General features: G+C 42.4%; 1 protein-coding gene across 1 annotated transcript in view; it reads left to right on the top strand.

Moving 5' to 3' along the window:
* Positions 1-17,348, top strand: part of RPAP2 (RNA polymerase II associated protein 2) — a 62,797-nt gene that overhangs the window by 35,643 nt on the left and 9,806 nt on the right. Inside the window, exon 11 of the mRNA XM_080924824.1 lies at positions 389-457. Within this exon, the coding sequence (XP_080780950.1) occupies positions 389-457 (69 nt within the window). The remainder of the gene's footprint in view (positions 1-388; positions 458-17,348) is intronic.

The following is a 17,348-nucleotide window of genomic DNA, read 5'->3' as shown; positions in this document are numbered from 1 at the left end:
AAGTTGTGTGCTGCCACTTCTGATGTGAGGTTTTAATATTAGTGCATATGAGTCTGTAACAATAGTGACAGAGCTGTGCTTGTGTCCACGTTAGCTGTTATACTGTGCTGCCATTTTGTAGCTAGACTTCTATGATTTGGAAAAAAACATTCTTCCTAAACTACAGAGAAAATCCAGATTGATAAATTAGTAGATGTTACATTTGCTAAAATTTTATTCCGATATTAAGTAAAGACAACTATGAGTAATAAATTCAAAAACACTGATTTAAATGCTTAGTTGCTCTGGACACTTGGAATAAGCAGGTGAAGAACGCTGCTTCTTTGACCATTAAAATATAATTCTTATCACAAACTAAAACTGAAAGGTAAATCTTGGTGTCTTTCAGACTATCAAATAGAAACATTATACACAAACCTGTGGAGTGGACGTTAATCGCTGTGGTCTTGCTGTTGGTGTAAGTACTCTTTCAGATTCTGTTTCTAAATGAGCAGTTTGCTTAGGGAAACTTTAGTCACTGGTTTTGCACACGGCCTTGGAGAATGCTGTTTTTCATATTTTGTGCCTTATTTTCATAGTTTTATGCCATAAGGTAGCATCCATGTACAGGGGTACGCCATATTTTCAGTAGCTGCGATTGTACCTTATGTCTCTACCGTCTTAAGAGAATCTAGTTCTCACAAACATTCTTTCTCTCTTGTTGAAGAACACTCTCCTATGCAAGATTTATGCAATAGTCTTTCACATTTTCTTGTTAATATTTGTTCTATTAAGACTGAATGAGCTTTATTGTCTTATATCCGTATATATTTCATCTTTGGACATAGTTTGTGTTTAGTAATAGTGGATAAATCTTATTTTCTAAATGTACATTATAAAATTAACGGGTTTAAAGGAGCTAAGATTCTATACGAGTATACATAAAACATTTAAAACTCACGCACTCTTAAGAAACCACTGGTGGTTTCTATGGCTGTTTTCAAAAGGGTTAAAGCCATTTATCAGGTGTAGTATTTTTCAGCTTGAATTGGGAAAATCTTTTGAGGCTCAGTTGTTGCTGGTGGGTGTTGGTTAGAAGCCCACAGGCGCCTGGAAACTTACAGATGCTCACGGGTCAGTCACGCTCCTGACATCTCCAGCACTGTTCTCTCTTCCTTTGATATTACTTTAGACTGACATGTGCCTTCCCCGTCCCAAGGAAAGCTGTGTGAGAAGGATTACCTTAGGCTTCAATGAGCCGGAATCTGTGTCGCCCGAACAGATACAACTCACATGATTCATTAAATCAGAACACAGAAAATAACTTTACTTGAATGCTCTGATATAAATTTTTAATCAACCCTAAGAACAAATCTTTTGTTATTTCTACTATTCAGTGTTCCAGTTGAATTGGCAGTTCATGAAAAATATATTATTAATTTTTAAAAGGTTTTCTATTTTATGAAATGTGTAAATATTTTGGTCATTGACAGAGAAAATCAGTAACTGTGCTTACCCACAGTATCATATGCCTGGTAGTAAATGCTCATAGACAACTATCTAAGTGTACTTTTGTAATTCATTACAGTAAGAGGGGAGCAGTGTTTATGTTGGCATGTTAGAGGCATGAGCAATGATCTCAGAATCTTGCTTCTGCAACTGAAGACATAGTAGGCCCTTTATACTAAACTGCCAGGACTCCAGAATGTCTAGCAATTAGAGGGCTGAGCCGAGCTGTGGTGTCGCACACCTTTAATCCCGGTGCTCGGGCGGCAGTTCAAGGCCAGCTGGTCCACAGAATGAATCCCAAGAAAGCCAGGGCCACACAGAGAAACCCTGTTTTTGGGGGGAGGGGGTGTTGAGAAACATAATAACGAAATGTATTTAATTATTTCCTGTGAAAATAAGACTCTGGGCTGGAATATGCATCAGTCAGCAGAGTGTGTGCTAAACAAGCATAAGGACCTAAGGCTGTGACCCTGACCCACATAAAAGCCAGGTGTGTGTGTGCATTTCACTCCAGCATGTGAGCAGGACACAGGGAACCCCAAAAGCTCATTGGCGAGCCAGCTGACCTGAGTGGGTGAGCCCCAGGTTCAGTGAGAGAACTTATCTCAAAAAATAAAGTGGAGAGCATTTGAGGAAGGCACCCAAAGCCAACCTCTGACCGGTGTACATATACACATATATCCAGGCAAGTATATATACTATAAATGTACACACAAAAATATTTTATAACAAAAGTTTTTAAGAAAAACCTGCTTGTTTGATTTTAATATAGATAGCATGTAACAAAAGGTACTGACTTCTGGTTTAGGTGTAACAACTCTTTGGAAAAGTAAGTCGCAGGGTTTAGTTGTAAGTTTTTTATCTGTATTAGTTTCCCACGTACAATCTTAAATCGCAGCCATGAACACACTTTGTGTCCTCTGTCACTCTTAGGCCCTGACCCTACAGGTAGATGCAACTTTCCCTGCCACTGAGCCTTTCGATTCGTGGACAGCTCAGTCCTGGAGTAAGTCCTGGACTCTGAAAATCTTTGGTCACTTAGATCCCATGTTCCAAAGTACTCGTTAGGCTTTTGTTCTTGGAATCTGTGTCTTTGCCACGGGTCTCCTTACCAGTTCCTCGTCAGCCTGTCTGCACACTGCGTGGCTTCAAGTTTCAGGTGTCCCTCTCTACCCTTTATCACTAGCTCCTACGACCTTTATCTCCATATGAATTGTTTCATTTATTTCTTTTTTTCAGAAAGCCCCCTTTGACCTTTCATGTTACCGTAAGGAACTTGTCACTTAATTGTTGGTCCCTTTCATCCACAACCCCGTCCTTCTAAAATAGCTATTACTAAGCATGTTAGGAATAGAACTTAACATTTTACATTTAGAATTTTAAATATTTAAAGTGAATCCCACTCATTTCTACACGGTGTAATTATATTTCATATACCATCCCACCTTCTTATATACAGTTTGAGCAAGATGAGGATTCCACTGCCCTTGATATAAGGGTCAGTGTTAGAGAGCCTCCCATAGAAAGTGTAGAGAACACAGATTCCCACAGATGTGCTCAGCTAGAGCCAAGGGGAACCAGGCACAGATTCATGTAAACGACCTTTCCTTTCACACTTAGGTTACTGCCACTGAGTCTCTCCTGGGCACTCTTCAGAGACCTTCACAAAGATCTGTTCGCAAATTTTCAAGGAGGGTTACTAAGAACCTGTAGATGTTTCGAAAATGCATATTCAAAACCAAACATAATTCTGTAAAACAACTGTTGTTACTGAGAAAGGACATATAGACTGCAGATGGTTTAGCACTCAGGCCTGACGTTGTCAGGACAGATACCTGAGAGTTGTCCTCCGCTCTCCACACACATGCTGTGGCATGTGTACACCAGTGCTCACACACACAATAAATACAGAAATATTTTTAGAGATGTTACTCCAGTTACCTTATATAGTAAGATATTTATGATTTTGAGTAATGGATGGTATAGCAGTTTACTACAGTTCTTTGATTACTAAAGTTTTATTGCTAATGTTCATTGAATACAAGGGAGTCACGAGGAAAGATAATTCTCTATAGAAGTGTCTTACACTCTTCAATACTGGTGTGAAAACTTAAGGCCTGGCATTTTCTGTTGCTGTGGATGAGTGTGCGTGTCAGAAGAACACTCACTCTCCAGCTGGTTTCAGAACTCTGCTCTTCTGTGCTCTCTTGCCCTGAGTAATATTTTTTTCTAGTTGAAATTGGCCATACTTTATTCTCTGGATAGAGCTAGACATTGGAATAATACAGCTTGAATTGGATTTTCCCAAATAAATATGTCCGAATAAAATACTGGGCTCTTATTACAGTTTTTGATATATTACTCTTAACAAAAATGTGTATAAATTAGGTTTTCTGCATTTTAGAACCTATATGTTATATTAGGTAAAACCTATAAATATATATATATATATATATATATATATATATATATATATATATATATATATATATATATATATAGTTTTGCTTATACATCAAATTGGAAAATGAAACACTGTGTGCATCAAAAGGCATCTTCTGGCACGTAGCTCCCTTACACTGCTTTTCCTCTTGGTAATTCCCACCTTACCAAGGACAGAGGCATGACAGACCTCGTCTGCATGCTTGCAGTGCAGAATCTAAGAAGGTGTCTCTCAGCTGACCCCCACTCCTTCCCGCTTCCTTTGCCTTTTGTTTTCTTGGATTGGACCATTGTCATAAAGTCATTCTAATCTGTAGCTATAGACTAGACTTTATCTATGACTGTCATTCTAGTTTATAACACAAAATAGGTGTGTGCCACGCTGGTGAGAAATCTAGGGAAAGGTCCTGACCAAAACTGGCAGCCAAGGAAAAGGCACACACAGCAGTCTAATAGGCTGAGCCTCATGTGTGCAGCCCATGTGCCAAAAAACAGGATCCAGTTTCCTCAGCTAAAAACGTGCCATGTTCCTGGAATGTTGGCTGTCCAGTGGAGGAGATGCCTATTCAGTGTGTCACTCAGAGAACATGAAAGAGAGGGTGGCCTCTGCTAGTCGTGACAGACACAGGCTGCTCCTACTGGGACGCCTGCCCTTGGTGCTCTCTAATGGAAAGCTTTCAAGACCGTCTCCAAAGTGTCGGCTTTCATTTTCCTTATCTGAACTGGCTGTTGCCAGTGAACTGTGGCCTGTTTGTAGTCAGGGACCATTCAATAGTTTATTCCCTCTAAAAGCTTTGAGTATTCCCATTGTTCAGGGATTAGCATGTAAGTCCTGGGAAATGGTATTTTAAACAAGCTCTACTTGACCACGGCGGCGTCTCAGCAAAAGCCATCAGGATGCAGACAGTCACTTTAAGGAGTCATCAAAGACAGGTACTCTGGAGAGTCCCTTCCCTGGGGCTCCTGGGCACGAAGGGAAAGCAGGGACTAAAGCTTTTACCTCTCCCAACTGTGCTGTAAAGCCTACCTATCACCTCATTTCCTCATGCAGATCTGTGAGCACACCTTAAAGAACAGACAGCTCCTAGAAGTGTTCCTGAATCCCACATCTCTCTTACCATTCCAAATCAAGTTTGGTTTTTGAGCCTATATTAGAAGACTTTTGGAAGTATATTTTGTATTTTATAATTATGGAATATTTATAACTGATTTTTTAGATAAAATTCCCATTTTAATGTATAGACAGTTCTGGATTTTAGTATATTTGCTATATTATATAGTGGTCCATACTGTCTATTAACAGAACAATTTTGTCATCCTAAAAAGAAACCTCATGTGATTTCTCATGAGAAATCAGCCTTGATTTCTCCTCTTGACAACCACTTACAACCCTGTGGGATAACCATTTATCTGTTTACCTGTTCTAAATGTTTAAATCAGTGAAATCATGTAAGACATATCTGTTTATCTTTGGCTTCTTTCATTTAACATGTTTTTAGAGATTTTGTCCATGTCACAGCATAATATAACAGTAATTTTTAATGACCATATAATATTCCATGATGTGAATATACATATAGTTGTCAGGTGAGAGTTATTTCAGTTATTTCTGCTCTGAGACATGCTTTTGTGTGACGTTTTCAGTTTAGTTGTATACACTGATGTTGAATTGCTGGGTTATGATTAACCTTTTGAGAAACTGCCAAGCTTTTTTGGGCAGCAGCTGTGCCTTTTCACATGGTCCTGGTAGCGTGTAGGCACTCCAGAGACTAAACTTCTCTCATCCTCACATGCAGTTGTCATCGATGTGCTCATATGTGCAGTGTCTGGTCTATGACATGCCTGTCCCCTGAAAACAGCATTGGGGAGGTTATTGTAACCACTGGGCATAAGTAAATAACATAAAATATTGATACCAAGAAATGGGGTTGTTGCTGTGCTAAGCCAGGTGATGGGGTACTTATAGTATTTAACTGGTTTGCAGACACAGTTTGGAAAAGACTGGAGAAGCAGGTTACAGGAGCTGCTACAATGATGCAAGCAAAGCTTAATAAACCATTATGATGTCATTCAGAAACCAGATCACCAACCAGAGTGTGCACAGTAGAGGCCAGACTCAAGAGGTTCCAGAAGGAAACCGAACTAAAGGCCATGTTTATTGTGTCCTGGCAAAGAATTTGTCTACATTTGTCATTGTGTCTGTGTCCTACATTGACTTGAAAAAATGATGGACTAATGTAGTGGGGAAATTTTTAAGACAGTTTGATAATGTCCCATAGTTACTGGTGGTTGTTTCTAGCCAAGCTTAACAGTAAGGATCAGGAGCAAGGAGCTTGGAAACAAGGATTTTTAAAAAGTGCAGTCTAGCCAGTAAAGGAGTGAGGTGGAAGGTTTTCATGAGATTTACACCATGAAAAAGTGGTCAGGCACTCTCAGGACAGAGAAAAGATGCCCTTAGATATCCTAACCCTAACCAAACCCTACCCATTGGCAGGCTCCAGAGTATAAATTTCTTTTAGGAAGAAAGCCACCCAGTGCCATAATTGTGCAGCCTAAGGAAAGTGTTTTTCCAAATTGACCCATGCAGCCACTGAGACTACAGAGCATCCTTGATTCCAAGGGACTTGTCTACTGCCTGAGCTCATGAGAGACCTTCCTGCTGCTGTCACAGGCATCATTTTGAGGTTTTGGACAATCCCATTAAGTTTTCAAAGGAAGGCAAAGAATACCAAGCAGTATAGCCTTCCCAGATTCTCTACAAGTAGCCCTAGGTGGGCAGTACTTGAAACTGTGGGGCTGAGACCCCAGGAACAGTGGAGACCCCAGGATCACCATCAGATGGCAACATTTATTAGACAATGATCTGAGATACAGTCAAGGGTCAGAGTGGACAGTGACCAGAAAGCTGCAGTGTACCAGATTGTATACGATTGTACACTGGACCCATTGTATGTGTGTTTGAGTACACTTCTTACTATTTCCTGCCAGCTCTGGAGAGGCAGCTTTCTAAGAGACCTTTTCCAGTGTAAGTAATTGGCAAATTTGCTTAAATTAACTTGTGTCTTTGTTCTTTACCAGAAATCTCCCTTAAGTAATAATCTTAAGCTCTTGGGAGTGCCTAGGGCCAGAGATACAACTCAGATGCTATTATTTTGAGCAAAAACTGGTATCAGACCAGATTTAAAAGAAGGTAAAAAATAACAAATTTATAAATTAGTTTTATTTTACCAGGAGAAAACAGCCTTTCTCTGGTGTCTCCCTTCACCCTGCCTCTTTCAGAACCTGTTGGTGTCTTCAATTTTAAGAAACTGTGATACATTCCCTTCCTGCGCTCACCTACTGTTCCCTTTCCACAAAATTAGTGTGTTCCTGAGACACAGGAGGTGGGACTTAAAACATTGTGAGGGAAAGGTCCGTCCTCAGTGACTTCTGATATTTCTGTCCCATAAGACAGCATCTGGCCAGGGAAATTTTGGACCACTGCTGTGGGTGACACCCAGCATCAGGGTGGACTGGACGCGGAGCTACAGGACTTCATGTCTGTCCTGTTGGACTTTAGTCTTGCTTTGACCCAGTTCTTCCTTTGTGTATCCAGTTTCTCTTGTGGAATGAGAAGTCAGCCCTGTGCCGTTGGATGTTGGAGGTACATGACATTGTCCTGTCTCTGCTAGCCATCTTGAGTACAGTACTGATGTCAGAGATGTACAATCTGGCACAGCTTTTCCCGTGGCTCCAGGATCTGGCTCAGGTCATCAGACTTTCAGAGACACCACTTTTAGGCTGCTCAGCCATTTCTTAACTCAAGACCAGATAATTTCTAAAGGAATTGTACTTAAACTTTCTAATCAAAGCCTACTTTCTACAAAGATTTTTTTCCTTAGAATTTCCTACGTCTCCAGAAAATTTATAGTTTAGGCTTTTATTTATCTGTAAATTGCAAAGGGTCCCCAAACCTGCTACCTTAATCCGTGTTAAAAATAACCTGTGAGGCCTTGTATTTCCTCCCTGACAAAACACACACACAGAGAGAGAGAGAGAGAGACAGAGACAGACAGACAGACACAGAAACAGAGAGAGATTCTTCAAGAGGGGAGTCTCCAGATCCCCAGACTCCAGCAGCTTCGAGGATAATGGGAGTTGATAATAACACTTGGCCCTTCCAATCACAGCCTCAATTTTAGTAGCCAGTCCCTAGTTTTGCTGATGCCATCTGTGTATCTGAATAAGCTCTTTGAGTTTACTGCTAGTGTTACCCCAGCCTTGGGGATCAGCATTAACAGTATAGAGGTTATTGTGTGGGGCTTGATCGCACTTTAGTCACATGCTGGGAAGGAGAAAGCTGGAGCTTCCGCTCTGAGAGCATTGCCCAGGAGCAGCTCATCTACAGCTGCTATATAGCCTGCTACAAACAGGATTTAGATATAAAGTTTTACAGTTACTCCACCCCAGCCCCTTAAACCAACACACATGTAATATATCACTCCACAGTGATTTACAAAGGACTTGTTTCTTTTGCATTAGAAGTATCAGTGGGAAGCATCCCGGCTTCCTTATTAATAGGTAATCCTAAACCTTTAAATGCAAACATCATCAGGGCATGAGCCATCTGTTAGAAGAAAAACATTTTATTTTATTTGGCTGCTATGGTCTTCTGTAATCAAAGTTTTTATCTCCGTTTTCCTGATAGAGTTCTGAAGTGAAGGCCCGTGACGGTATGGCCCCAGCATGCTTACTTACCTGACCTCTCTGATCTCTTCAAACACCACCTATTAGTTTCATATTTTGGTGACTTTGTCTTTTACCTAAGATAAACTTCTGTTTTGTGTTTTTGGGTCCTCTCACTCTGTGGCCCAAGCTGCCATGCTGCTCACAGCTCACAGCAGTCCTGCCGCCTCAAGTCTTCCAAGTCTAGGATTGCAAGAGCGCACCACTACACTCAGCTTACCTGAGACAGAACTTTCATTTGTGCGATTACCTTTTAACAAGCCAGATTTCATTAAATGTAATTCCATTGCCCTAGGGACAACACTGTACAAGAGTCTTGACGCCCTAAACTCAGGTGCACAAACTATTCCACCTCCTTGAGTGTTACTCCCCTCATTGGAAGTGTGAGGATTTAGACTAACTCAGGTTTGGTTGAGGCAGCGCTTGTTCCCAGTGAGAGTCTCAGCAGCTGCAGGTGCCAGCCCTGACGTCCAGCTGAGGCAGGAGAGTGAGGGGTGCGGAAGGAGATGGTGAGAGCTCTGTGGGTCGCTGGAGGCATCCTCTAGAGTAATGCCATACTCTGAAAAGATGGCTGCCATGTCCAAGAGACTGGAATGTCACCAGAGGCATATTTCTCTCTTCCCTTCATCCCTTAGCCTAGTGCTTTCCCTCTCTCTGCCCACACTTCTCTCTTTGACTTGAAGGCAGTGTTACTTGGCAAAGGTTTACTCAGGATCTTAATTCAAAAATGAAGAAGTAGGGCTTGTAGAGTTGAATGTGGGTCATGGGTCTTGGGTGTACAAAACTGGGTTTGGGTTTCATACACACACACACACACACACACACACACACACACACACACACACACACACTGAATTAAACATAAGATAAACTGTATTTCTTACTTCTTTAGTGGTTCTGCCTCATTCTCCTCCTGCCCCAGGTCAGTGATTTGCCCTGGGAAAACTAAGGCACAAACTGAAACAGTTATTTCTGATCTTTACCTCCCATGCCCTTCTGTTTCCCATGGCCTCCTAGTCCATCTGTAAGACATAAACATGTAGTTCATCCTGGCAAAAAGTGTAAAAATAAGAAACTATCCACATATTATGTTTGAACAATATGTAAATAGTACTAAATCAGGAAAAACATGTCTACAGTCTGTGGAGTGGTTTGAAACAGGATTCTTACAAAAATAGAACCTCTGCCCAGTGGAGCTGCTCTATAGGTTGCTACTGTCTCATATCCTGATGCCATCCCCAGCCCCCTGACTGTAATTCATGAACTATTCCTTGAATGAATCACTGTATGAACAGTTGTAGGACTTGCACAGCATAGCCTGGCACAGATATGCCCTACCCCTAACAACAAATGCATCAATAAATTATAATTTAGAAACTAAAAATACATACATCCTCATCCATCTAAGGTTTTTAAACTTTTATTACCTGTGCCATAAATAACTGAGCAGTGGGGCCTGTCTTTGCTGAGGCATACTTGTGAAGGAGTCAGGTCTCTCCATCCACTGTGAGGTTCCAGGGACTGAACTCGGGTTCACAGGTTTAGCAGCAAGCACTTTTATAACACCAAGCCGTCTCTCCAGCCCTATTTTTTAAGGTCTATGATTACAAAATAAGTGAACATACTTCTAGAGGACTATTTGTTCTTATACGGCCCAAACTGTCCTCCATCTTGGAATCTACTGACTTGCTCTCCCAATTACAGTGTGCACCCCACACCTGGACTTGGATAAATTTTTTAAATTCAGTAGCAGATGCTAATAGTGGGAACATTCCAACAATAGTCCAGCTCAGTGATGGTGGCACGTGCCTACAATCACAGCACTTAGAAGGCAGACACAGGACTTTTCTTAATTAAATTATTTGAAGTAATAAATTCCATCCCGTAAATCTGGGTCTTTTGTGATGGAAAGAGTCCCTTTTATTCTGGGCTACACGTTCAGGTGGCAGCCTCTGTGAAGGACTTGGGAGAAGGAAGCTCTGCCTGCCTTACTCACTGGGAAGTTCATTCCACCACATATTCTAGATTCGAGTCTACTAGAGACTGGGTGAGAAATTCAGCCTTGTGAACCGAGTAATTAGTAGATTCCTGGACCTTCCATGGAGAGGGAGCTGTTGTTGTACCAAAGACTATAAGCCATCCTAATAAATTCCCTTTGTTTATTTATTTATGGATGGATGGACAGACGGAGGGACAGACAGACAAATAGATGGATTCATCTTTAAGTTCTGTTCCTCTGAAGAGCCTTGGCTAGACTTCCCCTTTACTTCCCATATCTGACTATTTTTACTTTCAGTTTCACTTTGTTTTGTTTTAAGTCAGCATCTCACTATGTAGCTAAACTTGCTGAACAGACCAAGCTGGGCTCAAACTCAGATCCACTCTCTACCTCTGCCTCCCTAGGGTTGGGACTAAGGGTGTGCACTGCTATAATCTGTTTAGTGAGAGTCCCACTGTGTCTAAAGTGCATCAGCCCAGCCTGCCTTCCTGAACAGAGCTGCTTGTCATGTGTCTCATCAATCCCCAGCGATTTTATCTCCTCACTGAAGTTTAACCCTGATTGGGTTAGAGAGTGCTTTTTATTCTTTATTATTTTTTCTTTTGTTTATCCACATGTGTATGTATGTCTGTGTGCATGGACACATGTGTTTGAGTGTCCACTGAGGCCAGAAGAGAGCATTAAAGCCCCTGGAGCTGAAATTACAGGCAGATGTAAGGTGCCCAATGTGGGTGCTGGGAACAGAACTCAGGGCTACTGGAAGAACAAGCCATACATGCTCTTAACATAGAAACAACCACTTAAAACAGAAAACAACCACCCCGCCATGCCGAGAACAAGACACTTGTGCCCTTCCCACTCCCGCTGGGGAATAGGGCAGAGGAGGTACTGAATGATGGAGAGCTGTAAGGTAGGGTAAAGCCTGCAGAATGCCGTTCTCTGGGTACAGCCTTTTTGGTTACAACCACTGTAGTTACCAGCAGTATGGGCTCACACAAGAACCAGACGTGGAAGTAGAAGCAGTTCACAGGGCTCATCTACTTGTGCACTGAGTGCTCACAAGCTCCTGGAGACGGGGAGATCTGTCTTTAAGTTGTGTACCTTGTACTGAGCCCAGGAGGCTCCACACCCCCTGTCACACAGATGGCCCAGGTTAATCAAACTCAGAGAACCACAACACAAAATGAATAGTCACAAGCATGAGAGGGCTTATGGGAAGGATGGAGGTGGGTAAGAGTGGTCAGCAAACACTGTACACGCACAAAATTTTCTAAGAACAGATTAATTTTTTTTAAGTATCTAGTGACGTCCCAGCCAGATAACCTCTGTTGCGGCCTCATTGTCTGTCTAGTGTTTCTCTTTATCAAGCATCTGGTAGCTGTGGCTGACGCTTTACTGTACATGTCTGACATGTACTGAAAGCTCTTGTTCCGGGTCATAACCCTCACCTCCCGTGTTTAGTCGCCAGTGAGCACGAGCTGTAAAAAGATTCCCTTTACATTTCAGTTTCTCTCAGCAGCTAGTGAACAGCACGAATGCGGTAGCACTTAACCACCTCTTCAACATGGTTACACTTAACCACTAATCCAACTCAAAATGCAGGATGAGTGTATTTGCCTAGAGTTCCGGGCTACTTAGGTTAAGATCAGAGAACTACATGAGCCTGAGACCTCAGTTCAAAGCCACCCAGGCACCACAGATCCAGTTAAAAAATTATTATTTTTTTTATTATTTTTTTTTATTATTATTATTGAATTATTGTTTCTTTATCCTTGCTGCCCATTAGAATCACATCAGGAACCTTAAAAAATATATTTACTTATGATTGCTACACACATTTTGATTTGCCGATCTTTGCATGAACAGAAATTTTGTTTTTCATTTTCTAAGGGGATAATTGAACACAAAGAATCAAGAGTCATTGTCTTAACTGATTTATTTTTTGGTTTATTGGGGTGCTGAGTAGAAATGTTCTGCAAGGGAGTGTTCGTGAACCCCAAAAGTCCACCAAGGAGCCAATTCCGATACAATCACATTAGGGTCCCTATTCAAGCTCGAGCTTGGGTCACACCACTGTCTCTGACACAGGAGAACAGGAGGGGACATCCCTAAGTTTAGTTTAAGGAAAGCATTTATAGAGACAGGAAGTAGGTATCCAGCCTGGGGGGCCATTATGGCCTTTAACATAACTGGCTGGTGCTGGGAGTCAAACCATAAACTTCAGTTTTCTTCCTGATTGGTGGTAGTTAGGAAGTGAAGTGTCAGGGGCAGGCTCATAACCTGGCTGTGCAGATTTGTTGGGGAAAAACTGGTGCTAGAGGCGGGTATTATTGGGGGGTAATCTGGAACTGGTGCTAGAGGCAGATCTTGTTGGGGTACCCCAACCTGGGAACTGGTGCTAGGTACTGGCCTGTTAGTTATTTTGAGTTCAACCTCAGGTCAGGTTATCAGAGATTTGGTCTCTCAGTAAGGTTGACTGAGCTGCGTGTGACAGGCCTAGGCTGTGGCACACGGTAGAAGGGTGTGTTAGCAGTAGAACAGCCCACTTTCATTAGCATGTTTACTTTGTAATGGCAGACCCCGTGCTTTATTTGAAGAGCATAACGCAAATGGCCTTTGTGAATCATGAGACCTGCTCAGTTCTTAAAATGAATCAGATGTGTGAGCTACTGTGGTCTCGCGGTTAGAAGTGCAGACTGTGGGATGCTTCTGGGGTCATTTGCTCTTCTGTTACTGACTTACATGACCTTAAGAGAGTCACTTGGGCCTCATTTTGGAGTTGACACCTGCTGCAACTTCACAGAAAGACCAACAAGTTAGTCTCATTTACAAAAAAAAAAAAAAATCTTTAGAAAGTTGTAAATCACTGACTTGTGTTTGTGATTCTCACACAGGGGACCAGCTAGGATCGAGGGCTGGGGTCTGCAAGAGAAACTGCATTTCTACCATCTTTGTGAAGTGTCTGAATGTGAAACTTAGCTCTAACCTCTCTGTGTCTGTTTCCTTGTCAAGGTCAACAAGACAGAAAAGTAGCATTTCAGTAGTGACCACAGCACATGGCCTCACCTGTGTCACCTTACAAAAAGGACAAGGCTCTGTCCAATGTGACTCTCTGGACTTTTAGCCCAGCTGATTGTCGTTTTATTGTGGTGAGGAAGTCTGATCCACAGGCTAGACATGTTTGTGGGCTCCCTGCTAGCATTAGACTTTCTGCCTTCTGTTCAAGAAACAATACAATAAAGAAAGTCTAAGTGCAGGGCAGAGGCAGGCGGATCTCTGAGTTCCAGACTAGCCTGGCCTACAGAGAGGCCGACACTGTCTCAAGAAGGAAAAAGAAGGGGGAAAAGTAAGTTCATGTTAAATATAAAACCTGAAATTTGAAATTCCAATTATTTGTATTCTGAAGAGCCCCAAATATACAGGCCGGATTCCTTTTGAAAATATATACCCAATTTCTTTTTCACTTCTGAGGAAGCCATCTGGGGTTTCTGTGAGCCCTCAGCTTTCTGAAGACAGATGCTGTCTTGAGATTCTGAGCTAGGGTCACAGGCCCCAGTGTTTCGTTTCTCTGAGTGTGAGTGAAGGGTGACGAACACAGCTGTTCTAGTTTAATCCTCTGCCATTGAGTTCTTCTGAGAAGGGCAAATCCTAGCTCGGTTTTTAGAACAAGATAGACTGGCGCTGAATCATATTTGAGAAAACTAGGTGGTATAGATTCGTTAAAAATACCACAGTTAAACTTGTGTTATATTTCCACCTGCATCATTGTTAAAGGAGCACTTCGATCAAGCCTGATGCCTAGAACCAGCACTCAAGAGGCTGAGGCAAAGCCCTGAAACAAAACTGTCTTGTCTGTCCCAGGAGCCTTTGCTTTCATTTGAGTCTATCATCATAGATGGTCAGGCATTACGTTTGTTATTTAAGACTTTAAAGTAGAATCTCATCCTCAACCCAGCTAGCTGAAAACATGTCTTTATACCCCCCCTCAGAAGTGCTGGGATTGCAGGTGTGAGCCTCACCCCAGGCTTCATGTCCTTATGTTGCTGGCAGGGGGGCTGTTGTTGTTTTGTTTTGTTTTCCTTGTGAGGCCAATGTTATCTTTTAACAGTCAGTGTATCTTCACGGCCTTTGCATGGTGAGCAACAGAGTAGGTTCCCTCCCTGCAGCAGAACTCTGTAAGAACCCAGTAATTTCTCAAATCTGATAGGTTAAAGAAGTGTGGCTTTTTGCTTCCTGTCCCTTCCTCCACCCATAACCATACTGTGCTTTCTGGTGACATTTACTCTGGCAGACCTTGCCATGGCTCTTTCTTCACTTAGATTATTTGTCCATGAGGGAGATGGTTGTCCAGGACCATTTAGAACAGCTCACCTGCTCTCAGAAAACTCAGACAGTGCTCCTGCTTCAGATCAGCTGAGGGCAGAGTCCTGGGGTATCTCTGATGCAAAAGAGATCATTCAGACACTGATACACGAGGCTCTAGGAGTTCCCAAGTGGAGGCCCAGATGCTTTACCATGGTGCCTTGACCGATGCAGCAGGGTAGGAAAGGAGCAGCCACTGAAAACCCAATCTCTTACTGATCTTCATCGCCCTACGGATGAAAAGCACAGCACTGAATCTGTTAGTTAATTCCACTTGTTTGATAAACCAAAACTTGAACTCTTTATGTGGCTTTGTCTGGTGACAGGATACCCAAGACCTCTGGGTCTTCTGCGTCTCAATGAACCATTTCAACAGCTCTGAGTCCTTGGCTCTAATGTTTTATTAAAGGTCCCTCAGTTGTTGTGCCCAGACTTTGAAGCTCTTCCTAGTTCCTGTTGAGCAGGTGTTAGAACAAGTGCAGTGCCTGTCCCAACCTGACGTGCTCTCTCCTTTTGATGTGTAACATATGTGGAGCAGGGGGCTAAAGGGCGTGTCAGCGGGATGCTGTCTGACACTTGGCTCTACTTTGTTATGCTGTTTGCCACAAAGTAAAGCAGCTGTAGAAGTCCCTGTGTTTCCCCTCAAGTTTCCATGAGAAGTCTCTTCTCCTGTTTCTGATTTTGTTACGAGTTTACATCACCTGGTTGTTGCGGTGTCATCTGCAACTGTCCCCTGTGCCCTCATTCACATGTGGGCAGATTTTTACAGACTAACTTTTAAAGCATTCACTGCTAGTCACATTCTCTACCAATGACTTGAAAGGTACTTCCTACAGAAAACACACTGTCAAAAATCAACTCTAATGTGTTGCTATCTCTTAATTAAGCAGAAGCTTTTCAGTCCATTGTTTTCTTTGGTATCCACTATTAGAAGTGTGAAGGTTGAAATAGATACTTCAGTCCCTTTCGATACATGATGGGTTACTTAATGAAAAAGATTAAACTGGACAAGTTAAACTGGAGGTAGATCACATACCTGTAATCTTGGGAGGCTGAGGCAGAAAGATCACTTAAGTCCTGGAATTCAGGATCAGCCTGGGTACCATAGCCTATCTCAAAAAGGAGAGAAAAAGTATAGAAAGTCAGTTTAACAAATTGGGGTAAGATTCTGCAGGTGTACTTCAAAGATAACGTAGAAGTGCTTCCCTGCCTTTCATTTCCGAGCTCCATCTTTGGGTTGTTACACTTTTGTAGTGGTAAGTTTAACAATATCTGCACTCACTCGGTTTCACTGTGGCGAGGAGCCTGATGGGAGCAAACTCAAAGCAGGGGTTGAAATGAGGAGCAGTTCCGTGGCATCAGAAGGATGATGGTGAAAGAAAGGTAAAGCCAGGCCATGGTAGCAGACAACTTTAATCATTGCAAAGGCAGGCCGAGCTCTGTGAGTTCAAGGCCAGCTTGGTCTACAGAGTAAGTTGTGGGACAGACTGAATGACACAGAGAAACCGTGACTTGAAAATCAAAAAAGAAAGAGGTAGGGTAAGGGAGAGGAAAAGAAGGATGAAAGAAAGAAGAAAAGGAAAAAACTCCTTTTATAAAGTGTAGATTGTTCACCTGTACAGTACGCCACACAGGGATGTGCCATGTGTCCATCCCAGGAGTCACAGTCTGAGAGCTGAGCATAGTACAGTCTGTAATCCCAGACACAGACACAAGAGAATCACTTGAGCCTGGGAGTGTGGGTCTAGCCTGAGTAACAGTTGTTTCGTGGTTATTATTATTTTTGGAGCCAGTTGGTTGCTCTGTTGGCTGGTTTTAGAACAGGAAGTAAGTTAAAAACTACGGACAGTTTTCCCAGGGACACTGTTTCCTCTTGGCAGAGTCAGCACTTCCCATGTGTCAGTCATGGCAGGAACGAAAGTGTTCTAGAGACACTTGTCCCCTCCCTTTGCTTGCTATACTCCTGAAACAACACTCCCCCAAGAAACTGGGACTTCCCCAGGAACTGCATGCAGGCAAAAGGAAAAGGCGTAAGCATAGCACCAGGTAAAGGAGGGGCTTATATCCTGGGAAGAGACTTCACACCATTCTGACTTTTCCTAGACCACCTTGCAGGAAATACAGGAGTCAGGACATGGGTCAGCAATGGCAGATTACACCTAGACCAGGATTGCCTAGTTATGCTTATTTCTTGCCTTCCGTTCAGACTTAAACCTCATGTCAGGACTTAGGGAGCCAGAGGTGTAACTAGATTTCCGTATTCCTCTTCCCAAAGTGACCACATTGAGTATGTCTCCTCTCCTTGCTGTTCAGTTGGCTTGTGGGGATGGGA

This window comes from Micromys minutus (assembly GCF_963924665.1).
Source record: "Micromys minutus genome assembly, chromosome: 11".
In the NCBI taxonomy this organism is placed as follows: Eukaryota; Metazoa; Chordata; class Mammalia; order Rodentia; family Muridae; genus Micromys; species Micromys minutus.
Note: the sequence above shows the minus strand (reverse complement) of the source record. Positions and strands in the feature narration are given on the sequence as shown.